The 17,720-nt window shown below is 43.7% G+C and overlaps 2 protein-coding genes across 2 annotated transcripts in view; one reads left to right on the top strand and one right to left on the bottom strand.

Moving 5' to 3' along the window:
• LOC147028896 (FYVE and coiled-coil domain-containing protein 1-like) overlaps nt 1–17,720 on the top strand; it is a 299,989-nt gene that overhangs the window by 75,161 nt on the left and 207,108 nt on the right. The window contains exons 13-14 of the mRNA XM_085879733.1: nt 396–553; nt 8,438–8,558. Coding sequence (XP_085735859.1) covers nt 396–553; nt 8,438–8,558 — 279 coding nt within the window. The remainder of the gene's footprint in view (nt 1–395; nt 554–8,437; nt 8,559–17,720) is intronic.
• LOC147028899 (C-C chemokine receptor type 1-like) lies at nt 8,553–15,968 on the bottom strand. The gene is made up of 3 exons (XM_085879737.1): nt 15,767–15,968; nt 14,878–15,000; nt 8,553–12,819 (listed from the first exon to the last, which is right to left on the bottom strand). Exons 2-3 carry the CDS (start codon nt 14,962–14,964, stop codon nt 11,821–11,823), a joined length of 1,086 nt encoding a protein of 361 aa, XP_085735863.1. The 5' UTR covers nt 14,965–15,000; nt 15,767–15,968; the 3' UTR covers nt 8,553–11,820.

Here is a 17,720-nt window from a genome sequence, read left to right as displayed (position 1 = left end):
ATAACTAACTAAGGACCTATATGGTGTTCTGCGAATTTCCACAGCCGTAACAATATTATTAATGTGTGAGAAATTGCAATGAATTTTGCGAATTGCAAAACTAGTTTACCAAGACACCTGCCTCTGTGGTAATGTTGCTATTATGAGGACTGTAATAACTTCTCACAAACTATCTTTTTATATGCCCATCGATCATAGTAAGTTTAAACTGTCTGGGTTAACTTTAAATGTGGTTTCGCATTCTCGAAAGGGACCCATCAGAAGGTGCTTGGATGTGGATGCACAAAATTGATCAAAAGTGCATTGTGGACACAGCCACTCCAAATATCCTTTTTCTCCTTGCTTGGTGCTGTGTGTGTACAACATGGTGATTCTATCATTGTGTACCTGTGTAGGTTCTGCCGCCGCCCGTTCTGTTATTACTGCTGCAACAGCCCCATTCCAGGCCGCGAGGGAGTGTCGAAGGAACGGTGCTGCAAGTCCTGCCATGGGATATACGCTCCAGCCTCTCCGAGTAGCAGCTCGCAGCCTGGCTCACCCTTTGCGGAGCATGGTATTGTCGCATGCACGGTTACACATACTTACACCAACATGCGTGCACGCAGACATGATACACACTTGTGTGCATGGTCAAATGGGTCAGGCGGTTTAATCGTGGAGTTTTTATCACCGAGCTTCAATCTCTCACTTGTTTGTTTTGCAACAGAAATGTTTATGCCCCAAGTGGGTGGGGGTGTTGAGTAAAAAGAGGATTAAAAATGTTGACTTGTAATTATTTATTTATTTATTTGGTTATTACCCCACGCAAGCAAAGCAAATGTCAGGATTAAGAATTGGTTCATCTCTGTCCATCCATCCATCCATCCGTCTGTCTTATCAGTTTATGATTGAGGAATAGCTTATTTAAATCAATTGTTATATTTTGAACACAAGTCAGAACATGAACAGAAAGACTAGTCTTTTGTTTCACCGAACTTTGTTTCTGAATTTGACATAATTGCACATGTGCAGAGAGAATTGAGATTTTTTTTTACTCTGGCTGCCTGGCAGTCAAACATAATTGAAAATCACTGGCAGAGTGCCCGCCAAATGGGTGATCTTGTTCCAAGCATGCAACACGTTCTTCTGACGCATACCTTTATTTGGGTGGAGTATAGGCAAGTGACAGCTCTGTATAGGAAAAATAAATAACCCGGGTTTCGTGCATGAAGCAAAAACATATCCAATGCTTATCATTCATAACACCTCACAACACTGGAAAACATGGGGACAGGAATACTGCACTGTAAATGGTGGAGACTTGTAATACCCTCTCACATCTGAAGATGGCACTACACAATACACATTTACATCGATAATTTGCGTCACCCATCTCCCCCCCCCCTCACTCCCCCAAGACCACTGCCAAAGATAAAAAACACCCCTATACATTAATTGGGGTTATGCTGATCCTCTGTATTCAGTCTGGATGTAATCAGCCCAGAACTGTAGGAGGTGTAACCCAACAAACAAGAAAAAAAGACTGTGCAGAGCACGAGACATGCAAAATCCACCCCGCCCCCCCTTTCCAAAGGTTGCCATGGATACATAAAATTGTCCATTTCATTAAGATTAAAATTGACAACCTTAATCAAAGCTCAGATCAATCGGATGAAAATTGATTATTTTTCAGATTGAAATTGATTTTTGTAGTTTGACCTTGAGTTGGTCTTTGACCTCAAAAATATTTGGTTTCCCAATTCAGTGTTGTACTTTGCAATTGCTGCTTAACTTTTAGGTTAATCATATGAAAATTGATGATTTTTTCAGGTGAAATTTGATTTTAGAAGTTTGACCTTTTGACCTCAAAAAATAGTTGCGTTCCCAATTCAGTGATGGACGATGCAAATCCTGTTCAACTTTAAAGTTGATAGAATGTAAACTGACGATTTTTCAGTTGAAAATTGACGCTTTTTGAAGTTTGACCTTTGATCTTTTGACCTCAAATAGTTGGTTTCCCAATTCAGTGATGCAATATGCAAATCTTGTTCAAATTTCAAGTCAATCGGATGAAAAAATGACTTTTAGAAATTTGACCTCAAGATGAGATTTGACTTCAATCAATAGGCTTCTCAGTTGAGACTACCTTTACAACTTGGCAAAGTTTCATGACGATCAGTTTAGTATTGTGACCTGTAGGCGATTGACACACATAGACAAATAGACTGACTGAGACAGACAGACAGACAGACAGAATAACCAAATCGACTGACCAATATATTTGAAAAATCTTTGATTTTGCAAGTAACAAACAAACCCACAAATGCATAAACACCGGTGCATGAATTATAGCAAGGATTCCAAACATGAACCTTGGTTTTTAAGGACATCATAATGGACATGTACAACAGGCACGCATAACTCATGTAAATGTGTTTGATAGGGTAATGTAATCGACACTGGAGAAAATGGCGGTAGAATCCGGAATTAATTTATCAATCTGCCTTTTAACCTCTTTAAGCCTTTATTTAAATTGAATGATATATTTGAACACTGTGTAACACAAATCTCCTTCATAATACTTCCAAGAACCATGTGACATATCGATATATTGCATTAGAGGGCATGGCATGTGAGACAGTACAGTATCTTGGGTGAAGAAGAAGCTGCCATATGGATATGTAATCTATGGTGATCAATAATGCCTCCATCTCCTAAGCTGTGACTCAACGTCGTCTTATTACAGTGTATAAGGTGATGTTTAAGACTACTTTAGTAGTGCTAAACTTTGCGGGGGTTTTTTTGTTTTGTTTTTTAAACGCTCATTAACACATTGACTTCATCCAACTCCTATCGTATATACCACTCCCACTTTCAAGCAAAGTATGCATGTGTATATGCAGGACTTCATTTTCAACTTTTACCCTTATATCTGAGGTCGTTTCTTATCCAGTGCTGGGGAAACCCCATGTTATGAGAAAACGTGTAGTAGGCAGTGGGAAACTATTTAAAATTCCATTTGTCAGGTATGAGCTATCTGGTAGGACTATTTTTCACACTTCATTGACATCGGAGTTAAGTCATTCCTAATGTTAGATCATTGCTGAGTACCACAAGTTATTTTATTTTTATTTTTATTTTTTGCTACTTGTCATTACCCTTCAAAGTGGTGCGTATTAATGCAGATGATGTGGCGAAACTTCTCATGAGAATAATAATGGTCATGATTTTCAAAGGTTTATGCTCACTGAATTTCCAGCAGATCATTTGTTATGTTGTCTGACACAGCAGCATATTCTGTTTACAATACAATAGCTTAATCTTTTGTACGATTACACTTGTAGTGGCAGAACCTGGTACATCCAGCACGACGAGCACACTTGCAGTCAGCAGTCAACGTGTCAAAATCGTTGTTCTATTGAAATTGAAGTATATACTTCAATACTGCGTGGGGTATTGTGATCTATTTTATCCTTCTAAGAGCAAATCTCTAATTTGTTACTTGCAAAATGGAAGATTTTTCAAGTGTATTGGTCAGTCGATTTTATTATTCTGTCTGTCTGTCTGTTTGCTTGTCGCCTCCAGGTCACAATTTTAAACCGATCTTCACGAAACTTCACCCCGTGGTAGAGTTTGTCATCAGGAAGAAGCATATTGTTTTTGAGGTCAAAAGGTCAACATAGGCCAAAGGTCAACAACTTGGGTGGTATTTCTAAAATCCTCAATTTTCATCCAATTCACTTGAAATTTGAAGAGGAGTTGCATATTTGGTCATTGAATTCAACCACCAATTATTTTTGAGGTCAAATTTGTTTTATGGATTTTGCAAGTATCCTGCTCTGCATAACGTTGTCTCTTGTTTATTTATTTGTTTATTTTGCATGGTCCAAGGCTCTTGGAGAAGCAAAAAAGATGTTGTGCAGAACATGATACTTGCAAAATCCCAGAAACAAATTTTACCATAAAAATAATTGATCTGTTTATTTGTCATCCTTTGAGCAGGATCTCAAAAAGTTGTCGACGGATTTGGATGAAATTTGATGGACAGGTTGGGTGCGTGAAAAAGACGAATTGATTAGATTTTGGTGAAGATCCGGATACTATAAATACCCTTGCCAGAAATGAGGGAATTGCATTTGGGTCCGTTTGTTACTTGCAAAATCGAAGACATTTCAAGTATATTGGTCAGTCGATTTTGTTATTCTGTTTATTTATCGGCTGCAGGTCACAATTTTAAACCGATCTTGATGAAACTTCATCACATGGTACAGTTTGTGATAAGGAAGAAGCTTATTGTTTTTGAGGTCAAAGGTCAACAACTAAGGTGGTATTTCTAAACTCCTCAATTTTCATCCGATTGACTTGATATTTGAAGAGGATTTATATTTCTGGTCACTGAATTCACCCAGCCATTTCTTTATGAGGTCAACATTGACCAAAAGGTCAACATAGACCAAAGGTCAACAACTTCGGTGAGATTTCTAAAATCCTCAATTTTCATCCCATTGACTTGAAATTTGAAGAGGATTTGCGTATCAGTTCACTGAATTCAACTACCAATTATATTTGAGGTCCACAGAGGCCAAAAGGTCAACATAGGCTGAATTTCTAAAATTGTCAATTTTCATCTCATTCACTTGAAATTTGAAGAGAAGTTGCATATTTGGTCATTGAATTCAAGCAACAATTATTTTTGAGGTCAAATGTGGTTTAAGGATTTTGCATGTGTCGTGCTCTGCACGTCTTCTTCGTGTTTGTGTGTTTGTCCCTCTGCTTGTCCGCACAAAACTTTAGTGTTTTTCTCCACAACCACATCAAATTGAGACAAAATTTTCACCATCGGAGCAACTACTCAGGTAAAATGTTTTATTGATAATTATGATGTCATAGGTCACGCACGTGGTGTGGCAGCCATGTTGGAAAAGTGGAAAAACTTTGGACCACTGTATCTCTGAAACCGCACCAAGGAAAAAAAATTGAGACTTTACACATGGCAATTACTCATCATGGGGAATAAGTGTTATTTAATTATTTTTTTAATGACATCATAATTGCATATGTAGAATGCTACATCTGATTAGTATAAACATTTTTGAGGGTCATCACGGGATAAAATGGTCCAGAGAAACAATTTGGTGGCATCATCGGTCATGTGATTCAGTAGCCATATTTTTTGTTGTTTTTTCCAAAAATCCTCTTCTCTGAAGTGGCTGTGAACACATTGTGATGAAACTTTACACATATGATCACATATCCATGAGGAACAAAAGGTTCACACAAATGATGCCATAAGGTCACATGGTTTGGCAGCCACATTGGATTTACCCGAAAACCCATACAATTTTTCTCTAGAATGGCTGGACAAATCAGGGGAACCTCACACAAATATTCACCAAGCCTTGGGTTCACAATTTTGGTATGGGTACATGCTAGGTCACATGGTTTGGCAGCCATATTGGATTGAAGAAATATTAAATAATGTTTTCTCTGAAACTGCTCAACCAATCGATGTGAAACATCACAGTTATGATCTAGTAGTGATGGACAATACATGCTTTAAATTTCAACTTGATTGGACACATGGTCTGGGAGCCAAGATCACTGAATTTTTTTTGATCTGGGATCTTTTTGAATTTTGATTTTTAAAATATATTTTTTAATAAGGCTCACTTACCTGTGGCTTGTGCCTGGATGGGTTTGAGTATGGAGGAGTAGCAGCTGAAATGTGAATCTTATCCAGGTTCCTCCTGATGACTTCATCTTTGCTTTTTGCTTGTTTGGGTTCCTTCTGATTACTCCAATGCAGGACTTTACCGATTTCGTCTTCCATTTGATTTGAATTGAAGTTATTTTATTCTCATTCTAAATTCAATTGAATAACGAGAAAGAGCAATCAGAGATTGCAGACCCTCGCCAGAACTTTTTTGGTGTGGTGTTTGTATGGTGTATTTTGTATGGCATTTGTGTACTGGTGTGTTACGTAATTAATAAGGGACATAATTGGAACTGCCACTTTATAACAGCTGGCAGTGCTGACCGGGTACCAAGATGTCCCGCTTTGATTGGACACCTTGCAATGACCCGTGATGTTTTACATTATTATTCAATTTAATTTAGAATGGGATTAAAATATTGTTGCGGAGGTGGCCGGCCAAAGTTAACCCCCCAACCCAAATTGTGATGATGGGCGGTTAACACCGCCAATCCCCCGGGACGGCCGAGCAGTTTCTTATTAAGAGGAGGCGGACACGTTGATCGACAGATATTTCAACACGTGCTCGAAGGGCATGGCAGAGGGCAATGGAGGACGGGCAATGGATTACGGAGAATGTAGCGGCGGATACGCAGGGTTTTTCTTTGAACCCACGACAATTACACGAATACAGTTTCTTCAAAATAAACACATCTTTTCGAATACAGCATACACAAGTATTTCCAAGACGATAATTCAAGAGAAAATAATAAAAAATATTAAATAAATAACTTCGACAGTCGAGGCCTCGCACCCAATGCAAATACAGACAAAGGGGTGACCAAAATGAAAAGAACCCCCTCCCCCTTTTTTTTTAAGTACACTGGTACTCAGCTTGGCCCAGACCTGGTCCTTTTCAAACTTGGAATGGGGAGCGCTTCCACCAGCATGTGCACATGCGCGCAAAATGGCGCCGCCAGTCGTAGCCGGGCAGACGTACGCCAGGCAATCCGCAAGCAGCTTTTTCCACATGAAAGCTCAAAACGTGCCAGCCTTCCTCTTTCCAAAGGTGCCACCTGCCTCGTGCATTCTTCACACCGCCCTCGTCTGTGCACTCTGCTGATCTCCCCTTCCATCCAGATGGATGTCTTCCACAATCCACATGTGTGCAAGCCTGCCTGCCCTCGGCCTCGATCACACCGATCTCCTGTCTTATGCAGTAGGAACCTCCCATGCCCTCTGCAATTTGTCAGCCTCTCCCTGTGCGCTCTATATCCTCCACCTCCGGGGCGTGGCCTGCTCACCCCCAAACCCGGGAAGGTGCGGCTTCTCCTCTTTGTTGTGGTTTCAGGGATGCATTTCCCAGCCTTCCTGCCTGGTTTGAAATATAAAAACATCGGGAAAAAATCACAGAGGGCAATCACGTTCTGTGGAACTTATTCTCACTCCCGAAGCTAATTAGCACAGCACCACCTCTCGTGTGTTGATCCGTAACACTTAAGCTCACAGATTCCCTAACTTAGTTACATCGAGTTGCTTTCTACTCATCCACGGACCAAGCAACTCGACACAATGGTAAACTCCCTATTAAATCCTTCCATATACCCCCACAACCGTAACAATATATTCAATTCAAATCAAATGGAAGGCCAAATAGGTAGTGTCTTGCATTTTAGTCTTCAGAAGGAACCTGAAAAAGCAAAGATGAAGTCATCAGGAGGAACCTGGATAGGATTCGCATTTCAGCTGCTACTGCTCTACGCTAAAACCTATTCAGGCAAGCTAAGTGAGCCTTTTTTCAAAAAAAAAAACCCATCAAACCCAGATCAAAAAATTCAATAATTCTGGCTGCCATACCATGTGTCTGATCAAGTTGAAATTTATAACATACATTCCCCATCACGACTGGAACATAATTGTGAAGTTCCATGTCGATTGATTAAGTGGCTCCAGAGAAAACATTTAATATTTTTCTTCAACCCATGTGACCTATCAATTATTCCTTTAAAAAATGGTACACCCATGGCTTGGGGAACATTTCTGTGAAGTTTCCACTCGATCTGTCCAGCCATTTTGGAGAAAAAGATTTCCTTATAGGTTTTAGGGTAAATCCAATATGGCTGCCAAACCATGTGACTTATGACATCATATTTCATAAAACCGATATTTCATTAAACCGATGACGTCATAATTATCATTAAATCATTCCACATGAGTCGTCGCTTCTACGGTGAAAATTATGTCTCAATCCGACAAGCGGTTGCAGAGAAAAACACTCGTTCTGTGTTGATAAACAAACAGACAAACAATCAGTCACGTTTTCTATCACGTAATGACAGTCCGTGTGGCACGATATTGAAAGAGCAACTGAGTCTGCGATGGAGGGCAGCGTGGGGTTCTGAGATGAGATGGAGATGTGGGGTTGTGTATTCCTCCATGCCATACCATGATGGAGCGAGGGACCCATGCCGCGGTCGGCATATTTTACCAAAATTATTAAACCGCGATGTGGAAAACCACGTTTGTGGGCCTGCTGTATAACATGATATTTCAAAACGTGGACAGATTCAGACAAAACTTGGTGGATGATTTGGGTCGGTGACAAGAAGAAGCCGATTAGATTTTGGTTTAAGTCCGGATTAATATCTGGCCCATCAATGGGATACAAATCAGAAACTGTTCAGCCTGGTAGAGGTATGCACTCCAATGAGTGGAATTCTAGTTAAAATAGTTTTGCTGCCTAATTACTGTGGTTACCCTCGGCAGGACAAGCACTGAACCCTCCTGCTCCTGATGACATCGCCTTTGATATCATCACTGAGGATGAGCTCGATCAAAGCCTGTCGGACTTCGAGCGATCTGACGAGGCACAAGTTGGTTGTCCAGAGTAAGTCATCCCACGCAAGTACAGACACAGCCATTTATCATTTGCTGATGTACCCCCACCACAAATGGTCTCAATACTTCAGGTTTGTGCAGACCTTTTCACCCCATCTTTGGTTCATTGTTTTGGTTTGTCGCTTGGTCTGTAATCTGATTGCAGTAACCCCAATGTTACACAATAATCCAACAGTATTGTAATTGCTTCAAATTTTTTCATGTTACACATGCTTGGCATGAATGAAGCTGTGCTTGATCAGCAGTGCATCACATCACTCTATGGCTTGTAGTTTGACTCTCGAGACGTTTTCTAAGTCGGACGAAACATTTTTCCACTTTGGGAAAATCTTTATCCGACAGCGACTGAGGTTCGTACAAAATCTTGTGCACGGACCGTGTTTTTTTTTTTTTTTTTGTTTTTTTTCTTTTCTCGTTTCTTGAGTTGAATTTTATGCTAAATGTGCTCAAACCTTCCATGCAGACTTTGCACTTTGTTATGGGAAATATTAACATACCTTCATCATGGAAACTGTGCATAAAGTTTTGAGGAACTCGCCCCTCGACCTTGTACCTGCGGTCATTATGATGTGAAATGTTTTTTTTTCTTAACTCTGCTTAGAATAACACATCTGAGATTTCTATGTGGTAACACATTTGATAACATTACATAATCTGAGATAACACATTAGAACAATAACACGTCTGAAAATGATGACTTATTTGCACTCGTAATTGAAAAGTAGTTTTAATGTACATAAAACAACAATGTATTCATGAAACATGAAAAATATGATATTCTTTGGAGATAACTTGTCATGGACAAGCTGGTCAGTCTGGCTAGTTTTGCCACTTCCTCAAAACGATGGATTAACTTTAATACTCCTGCAATACAAATCCTCGTCGAGAGTTGCACAGTTCCGCAACCTTCTCCCTTATCTCCATGAAAGTTTGTGACCTTTGTGAAAATATTCAACTTTTCTTTAGTCTCTACAGGAAATAATCACATTGATTTAGGTTGAGGTTACAAGCAGGTACTTGTCGGGTAGCTTGAGAGAAATGAGGTAATCTTTAAAACTGGATTAAGAAAGTTGAAGACCACTTTTACACTGGGGAGTTGCACCATCCCGCATGAACAATTGAGTCCCTGTGTTCCCATATCTCGATCCATATTCCACAAATGCGGTAAAAAGTCTGAATCCTCATTGCACCAGTCACACTCTGTCTCGGTGTGGAGCAACATTACGCAACCCTTTTGTTCCATTCACAGATGACATTTTGTTACCATGTTGTAAAATATCCTGAACAATTGTTCCAAGAAGAGTCTCTTGATAAACAATTCAACGTTTTGCCCAAACTATCACTGATTTAAGAACGAGCAAAGAAACTAAAACTTAACCATTCATGGGACACCATTTACATTCTCCCTGTGACATGACACTTATTGTTCTTAATCGTATGAGTTCCTTTTGATGCCAAATAGGTATCAATTCACACATTGCTATTTGATGGAAAACAACTTTGGAGCTCTACAGCAGCTTCTTCCACCACAGTCGGATCTTTTTCACTGCAGCTTATGATGTTGCAATGATGTGCCAAACTTTGAGCCAAATAAAAAAAATATCGACTCCTTTCAGCGGGGATCGGTGGTTGAACCACTTTCCCGATTCCACACGTACATGCAAAAATCGCAAGGCATCTCCCCAAACTGGCCCAGCCGTTTGATTCTATAATGATCAGACGTACAAACGTACACCTGCACAGATAATTGCCTTATTCTGATATAGCTAGAAATAGCCACTCCCCTTGGAGTGGCCTGGAGGGTGTGGGGGGAGGGAAGGGATTGGAGAGGATGTGAGGCAAATATACTTTGTGCCCTGGCTCGTAATCCCTCCTCTGTCCAACAGGAGTCAGAAAACCACTTGCACTGTGCTATGTTCACAGGCAATAATTGTAAGTCTCCCCACCCTCGCAGGGTGCTGGGTCGGTTTATTTTGTGCCCATGGCCTGACCCTGGGTACCCCCCAGCACATGTTTGAAATTTGGTGGAAATTAGCCAAGCCCGTTTGCGATTCCATCACGATCAGACGTACATACACACCGATAATTGCCTTATTTGAAATAGCATGATTATGGAGCATCACAAAGCATCACACTTTTCTGGGTCCCTGAATTGTTTGGATATTCTGGATATCAACTTTCACAGAGAAATTCACTTGACCGAAACCTTCAAGGGATGCTATTGTTGTAACTCAAGCACAATATACGGACTGAAAATACCTTCAGGGAGCCGTCGATACGACGTTGTGTGTTTGGGACAAAGGGGGAATAATTGCATTCTTGTGCGGACATGCCTCTGTCATGCATGGAATGCATGTTGTGTGTTAATGCTTCTTCATCAGCCTTCGAATTTATTTTCATTGAAAATTAGTATTTCATTTTGCATCATCCCGATGTCAGTCACCTGCAACATAAATCCCTCTGTTAGACACTTTTTGCATTAATGTCATTTGATTCCAGGCCCTCCACTTGAGCTCCTTGACCCAGTTGTATTTTATTTGTCATTTCTGATTGTATGATTATTTTTTTTGAAGGTATGCATTTGATTGCACATACCTTGAGTGGAGTGGATAAATTGAGGAGATTCAAAAAATTGAACCAAGAAACAGAAGGGGGAAATATAGTTGAGTACAAGGAGGATAATGGATGTCGGGGGTGGGAATGTGAAGAATGGGATATTAGGAGTGAGGGAATGGATCAAAGGGAATGTGTGATCAGGCATAATGGGGGAAATGTGGGTTTATAAACATTTCACCATTTTTGCATGTGGAATAAATCGATATGTAGGAACCACCCAATCTGAATCGTACGTACATAAATAAATGGTATTTGTTTCATATTTCTTTTGATTCGTTCCTGTCTTATTATAGCCTTCTGTATGTCTGCCCAAGCAGTTACCGATAAAGAATGGTCCATGTTCGAACTACACGTTTAACCAAACAATAATAAGTAAGCACAAAAATTGCACTTTCACTCGGTCTCCTCTTTTAAACTTATTTATTTGCCGATCCGTTAATATTGCTCTGTTCTCACTTGTATAAATAATACAAAAGTACGCAGGCCGTGCACACACGCCCCTTACTTTTTGATCACTGGTAGTTAACCTTGTGCATTTATATGACCAGTTGTGATTTGTTCAAAAACAAACCTCCAAGTGCATCTGTTGGCATGCTTTGCTATTACAGTCCGATAACTTCTGTGGAGTTTGTAGACTATTTACTGCTCGGGTTGACTGGCACATTCCTTTGCTGAGAGCTGTTCGTTGAGTCGAGTTGCTGTCGTAACAGCTCTCTTAGTCGTCTCCCCATGTGCTTCAGTTGCGCTCTTTGACGACGTTTGCGCAACACATGCAGGATTGGCACTATGCAACAATAGAGGAATGCCATGCTGCGTGTGAGGGGCAGGCAGTAAACGAGCATTGCCGTCTCAAACTTGCAATCAAAAGTTTCGGTCTCATCACCGAGCCAGGATAAGGACACAAGGAGATCGCAGACATTGTATGGAAACCAGCAGAGGAAGAATGTGCCCGCTACAGCAGAAAATTCCCGAGCTCGACGGTGGCGGGCAGCCGGTGCGTATGCCAGGGCACTGCCAGCACCGCAGGCTGAAATGAGGATGACGATAAACGGTGTGAAGAACCCCAACAGCAGCTTTAGACAAGCGAACCCCGCTGATATATAAATATTGTTCAGGCCTTCATCACTGAAAATGAACCGTGTGCAGGTCTTCTGATTGGCTTCATTGTCGTTACTGTAAAAATGAGCATCAACCACAGATAGAGTGACTGCCAACACCCATATCACCATACAGGCAGTGTATGAATGAATCAGCTTGTGGTGCTGGAGCAGCCAGCTCGTGTGAGCAACACTCAGATAGTGGTAGATGCTGTAGCAACAGAGTGTAAAGCCGTGGATGTAGAGATACAAAGAAGAATAGAACTGAACAACTTTGCAGAGAATGGGGCCAAATGACCAATTGTTGTAAAATTCTCCATGGCTGATGAATGGCACCACAAACGTGAAGCTGAGCTCAGACAGCACGAGGTTGATGATGTAGATATCAAGGGTGTTGAGGCGGTAGCGATTTCGAATAAAAAGGGCCAGCACGAGCAGGTTTCCCAGCAGAGCGAGTGGAAAAAGCATAAAGGTGATGATTGGTGCCGCAATCACCGGGGTAATTATTTCACAAATGGGAAGGTTGATGCTAAAGTTCTGTGGGAATAGCATTTATTAAAAATAATTAATTTCCTAATGCCTGAGCAATGAGTTTTTTTAACTATTGTATCAATATTCATGTGAATACAGCAAATTCAGAAACGTACTTCCATGATCATATTAATCCTTGACCTGTTAAACACACTCAATAAATCTTCCTCCCCCCTCCCTTTAAATATCTCCCTGAAGTGGTCTGTCTGCATCTGCGTTTCCCCCTCGACGTCCATCTGCCTTTGCGTTTCCCCCTCGATGTCCATCTGCCTTTGCGTTTCCCCCTCGACGTCCGTCTGCCCCCCTCGACGTCCGTCTGCCCCCCTCGACGTCCGTCTGCCCCCCTCGACGTCCGTCTGCCCCCCTCGACGTCCGTCTGCCCCCCTCGACGTCCGTCTGCCCCCCTCGACGTCCGTCTGCCCCCTCGACGTCCGTCTGCCCCCTCGACGTCCGTCTGCCCCCCTCGACGTCCGTCTGCCCCCTCGACGTCCGTCTGCCCCCTCGACGTCCGTCTGCCCCCCTCGACGTCCGTCTGCCCCCTCGACGTCCGTCTGCCCCCTCGACGTCCGTCTGCCCCCTCGACGTCCGTCTGCCCCCCTCGACGTCCGTCTGCCCCCTCGACGTCCGTCTGCCCCCCTCGACGTCCGTCTGCCCCCCTCGACGTCCGTCTGCCCCCCTCGACGTCCGTCTGCCCCCTCGACGTCCGTCTGCCCCCTCGACGTCCGTCTGCCTCCCCCCCTCGACGTCCGTCTGCCTCCCCCCCTCGACGTCCGTCTGCCTCCCCCCTCGACGTCCGTCTGCCTCCCCCCTCGACGTCCGTCTGCCTCCCCCCCTCGACGTCCGTCTGCCTCCCCCCTCGACGTCCGTCTGCCTCCCCCCCCCTCGACGTCCGTCTGCCTCCCCCCTCGACGTCCGTCTGCCTCCCCCCTCGACGTCCGTCTGCCTCCCCCCCCCTCGACGTCCGTCTGCCTCCCCCCTCGACGTCCGTCTGCCTCCCCCTCGACGTCCGTCTCCATTCCCCCCCCTCGACGTCCGTCTCCATTCCCCCCCCTCGACGTCCGTCTCCATTTCCCCCCCCCCCTCGACGTCCGTCTCCATTCCCCCTCGACGTCCGTCTCCATTCCCCCCCCCTCGACGTCCGTCTCCATTCCCCCCCCTCGACGTCCGTCTCCATTCCCCCCTCGACGTCCGTCTCCATTTCCCCCCCCTCGACGTCCGTCTCCATTTCCCCCCCCCCTCGACGTCCGTCTCCATTCCCCCCCCCTCGACGTCCGTCTCCATTCCCCCCCCCTCGACGTCCGTCTCCATTACCCCCCCTCGACGTCCGTCTCCATTACCCCCCCCCTCGACGTCCGTCTCCATTACCCCCCCCCCCCCTCGACGTCCGTCTCCATTACCCCCCCTCGACGTCCGTCTCCATTACCCCCCCTCGACGTCCGTCTCCATTACCCCCCCCCCCCTCGACGTCCGTCTCCATTACCCCCCCCTCGACGTCCGTCTCCATTACCCCCCCTCGACGTCCGTCTCCATTACCCCCCTCGACGTCCGTCTCCATTACCCCCCCTCGACGTCCGTCTCCATTCCCCCCCTCGACGTCCGTCTCCATTCCCCCCCTCGACGTCCGTCTCCATTCCCCCCCCTCGACGTCCGTCTCCATTCCCCCCCCTCGACGTCCGTCTCCATTCCCCCCCCCTCGACGTCCGTCTCCATTACCCCCCCCTCGACGTCCGTCTCCATTACCCCCCCCCCCCTCGACGTCCGTCTCCATTACCCCCCCCCCTCGACGTCCGTCTCCATTACCCCCCCTCGACGTCCGTCTCCATTACCCCCCCCCTCGACGTCCGTCTCCATTCCCCCCCCTCGACGTCCGTCTGCATTCCCCCCTCGACGTCCGTCTCCATTCCCCCCCCCCCTGACGTCCGTCTCCATTCCCCCCCCCCCCTCGATGTCTGTCTCCAATCCCCCCCCCTCGACGTCCACTCTACAGAGCAGTCTTGCAAGGTCAAACCTGCTGGATCGTTTTTCATAGATATATTTGCAGTAAAGTAACAGTAAAATACTTACTTTTGGGAAGCTTGTGTTGTTCATTTTGATCTCTGCCTCCAACTCGCCTTTCACAATATATAAATGTATGTATATATATATATACATATAATGTTGGAGATCCTTGGATCTTGTAGACTTTTCCTGCAGGTGACATAAGATCATCTCGATTATTCTTTTAACTATCCCATGATGAAATCAGAGGAGGGTGAGGAAGGTACTTTTTTTTTTTTTAAGAGAGGTATTTTGTATTTTGTATTGTACCACAGTGTCATTTTATATCTATCTTTTTTGTAGGTTAGCACAAAATGAAAGTGTACATTTAGCAGAAATGCAGGTTATTTGTGCTTGTGAGCTCTCATACTGGATCATGCAAGGTATGAACTTCTTCAATATCATTACTTGGTTTCAGATAGTTATGTGGAACATGGCATTTTGAATTTTGATTTTTGTGGACTGTTAAAGTTGTGAGTCATTCACAATTGTACCACAAGGGCTTTGCTCGCCTGTGATAAAGTGTAATCGCTTGAGGTTTTACTCCGGCAGATAAGTGTGAAAAACATTTGACGACAAGGAAAATAGTGTGCATTGCCCTCCATCTTCAAGAATCAAACCACAAGTTATGTCTTTCATAACGTCAAACTATTTATTCTTTCGACATATATTAAATTAAGGTTATGAATCTTCATCTTGAACCGAAACACATTGAAATTATTATTCCAATTATCTTCTAATTTGTGACTTAGTAACCAATTGTATTTCGCAGAATACATTTCTTTTCAACAAACACAACTAGAGCAAAGTCGACGGCTCAATAAATTTGTAATAACCTCAAATCTCATTCTTGATAATAACATTCATAATATTTAATTAATAATAATAATAACGGTATATGAAAAAATTTTCATACCTTCTTTATCTTTCAGAGTTGTTTAACCTTCCTTTTAGCTTGCTCCTTCTTTGGCTTTCGCTGTTCGTGTGGTGCAGCTGCTAAAGAAGTCGCTTTTCCTTGCGTCCTGTCTTGCTGGTTCGCACGCACGTGCAGGTCTCGAATGACGTCTTCACAGCACGAGCTTCCAATTGGGATGGAGTACCAATGTAGTCAATCATACCACTCGGTGACTAAAACATTTGGTATTATCGTTTTTATCCACCTCCTTTATTCTGCGGGTGTGGTTCTGCATTTACATATCCATTGGGTTCAGAAACGAGAGGCAGCCAAGAAAATCTCATTATCTTTGGTGAACGTTGAACTGAAATCTGAAAAAGTCCCACTTTTTACTGTGTTTCTGCCTTAAATTGCGTGTATGCTTTGGAAGTAACTTTTAATATCCCAACATTGAAGTTATAATGTGCTCGTAGTGTAAAACCATGTAGGCCGAGCATGATAACCGAGAGGTATGTGCACTCACTTCTAAGCTGTCTAGCCTGGGTTTTGAATCCCGACCCACTATAAACTGTCATCCTGGTGTTTCGCAAGCATTGTGAGGCATCAGTGTGTGTGCTGTTCCTCGGATGGACGTTAAATTGTGGATTCTGTCTGCCATTGTTGGTGTTTAGTGGACATTAACGATTACACAGTTTCACTCGCAAAGAGCAAGCGGGTTATCTCATTTCCCAAGCCAAATTCAAAATTATTGTCACATTCAGTCAAACGTCAGGACCTGGCCAGCTGGTTCGTGAAACACTTAGAACAAATTTTTTTCATGGCTGACCCCCCTGACCACGCCCCCCCAAACAATTAAATACAATGGGATTAATTGGGGCTGAAGTAGTGGTGGTGGTAGTAGTTGTAACAGTAGTATAAAATTATATATATGACTAATTAAGCCTCCGAATGGAGAGGGGGAGGCTTATACCTGTTGTAATGTTTATTTCTACAATTGAAGCCCACAATTTTTAATGGTACCTCCGATTTTCTCAGACCTCAAAAACGACTAAGCCACCATTTTGTGTCTTGACTTGATGAAATCTACGATTTTGTCAAGTATGTTGGTTTGTTTTGTTTGTTTGTTTGATGTTTGTGTGTACGTCTCGCTCGACAGGTCGCATTTCGAGTCGGAATGTCATGGAACTTCACCAATGGACTTATTGGCCACCAGAATAGAACCCTATAACTTTTGGCATGTCACGGTCAAAGGTTGCTGTCCATCAACGCTCCCTAAGCAATTGACTGAGCTTGAATAGTTTTGTACAGAAGAATGGTCAAATATTGATTGCCCAATCAAGGTGTGAAAAATTGGTTATCTATCCCAACAGACTCACAGCTGTAATTGAATCGTCAACCCCACATACTTTGTATTTCTATCACTGATGCAAAATCGGGGTGTTGGGCTCCGCAGGCGGATCGACGGGATTACAAGACGTTGTCGAGCCGTAAGGAGAGTAAGGACAGAGGCTCCGTGGTTAGACGCAGGTTGAACCTGTCGATGACGACCTCATAAAGTCGATCGCCGACTCACACAGCAGCCAGTTCCTCTCGAAGCAGATTGCAGCCTCCCACTAGTCGTCTGTATACAGCAAAATCCTCACTCGACACTCAGGCTCAGTTACTCCCTCGGCAGATCGCCGACTCGACCCTCAGGTTCAGGCCGTTCCTCTCTTACAAATCGCCGACCACACGCACTGCGAGTTACTCCCTCAGCAGTTTCTCCTCCAGCCGATAGCAGACAGACCTCTTGCAGTCCCTTCCTTGCCTTTCTTTCGGCTCACTCTTCACGAAAGCCTTTCGCAAACAGACACAGCCGTCCCTTGTACAGCCGATCGTGCCCCACCTCGGCGCTCTCAGTTCTACCTTCCCTTCCCGGTGCTTGCTTCTCTAGGCCACTCCCTCTCAGAGCGCTGGGCGGGGACTCGTTCGGAGA

The sequence above is a fragment of the Eptatretus burgeri genome, chromosome 4 (genome assembly GCF_056783735.1).
Source record: "Eptatretus burgeri isolate ZD-2024b chromosome 4, Ebu_testis_v1, whole genome shotgun sequence".
Taxonomy (NCBI): domain Eukaryota; kingdom Metazoa; phylum Chordata; class Myxini; order Myxiniformes; family Myxinidae; genus Eptatretus; species Eptatretus burgeri.
The sequence above is the reverse complement of the archived record's forward strand: the minus strand, read 5'-3'. Positions and strand labels throughout refer to the sequence as shown.

Bases quoted from the DNA above. Each gene is read 5' to 3' on its own strand.
- LOC147028899 (XM_085879737.1), bottom strand. From the start codon at position 14,964: ATGTATATATATATATACATACATTTATATATTGTGAAAGGCGAGTTG. The intron at 12,820-14,877 runs GTAAGTATTTTA...CTATTCCCACAG, and splicing joins ACAACACAAGCTTCCCAAAA to AACTTTAGCATCAACCTTCC.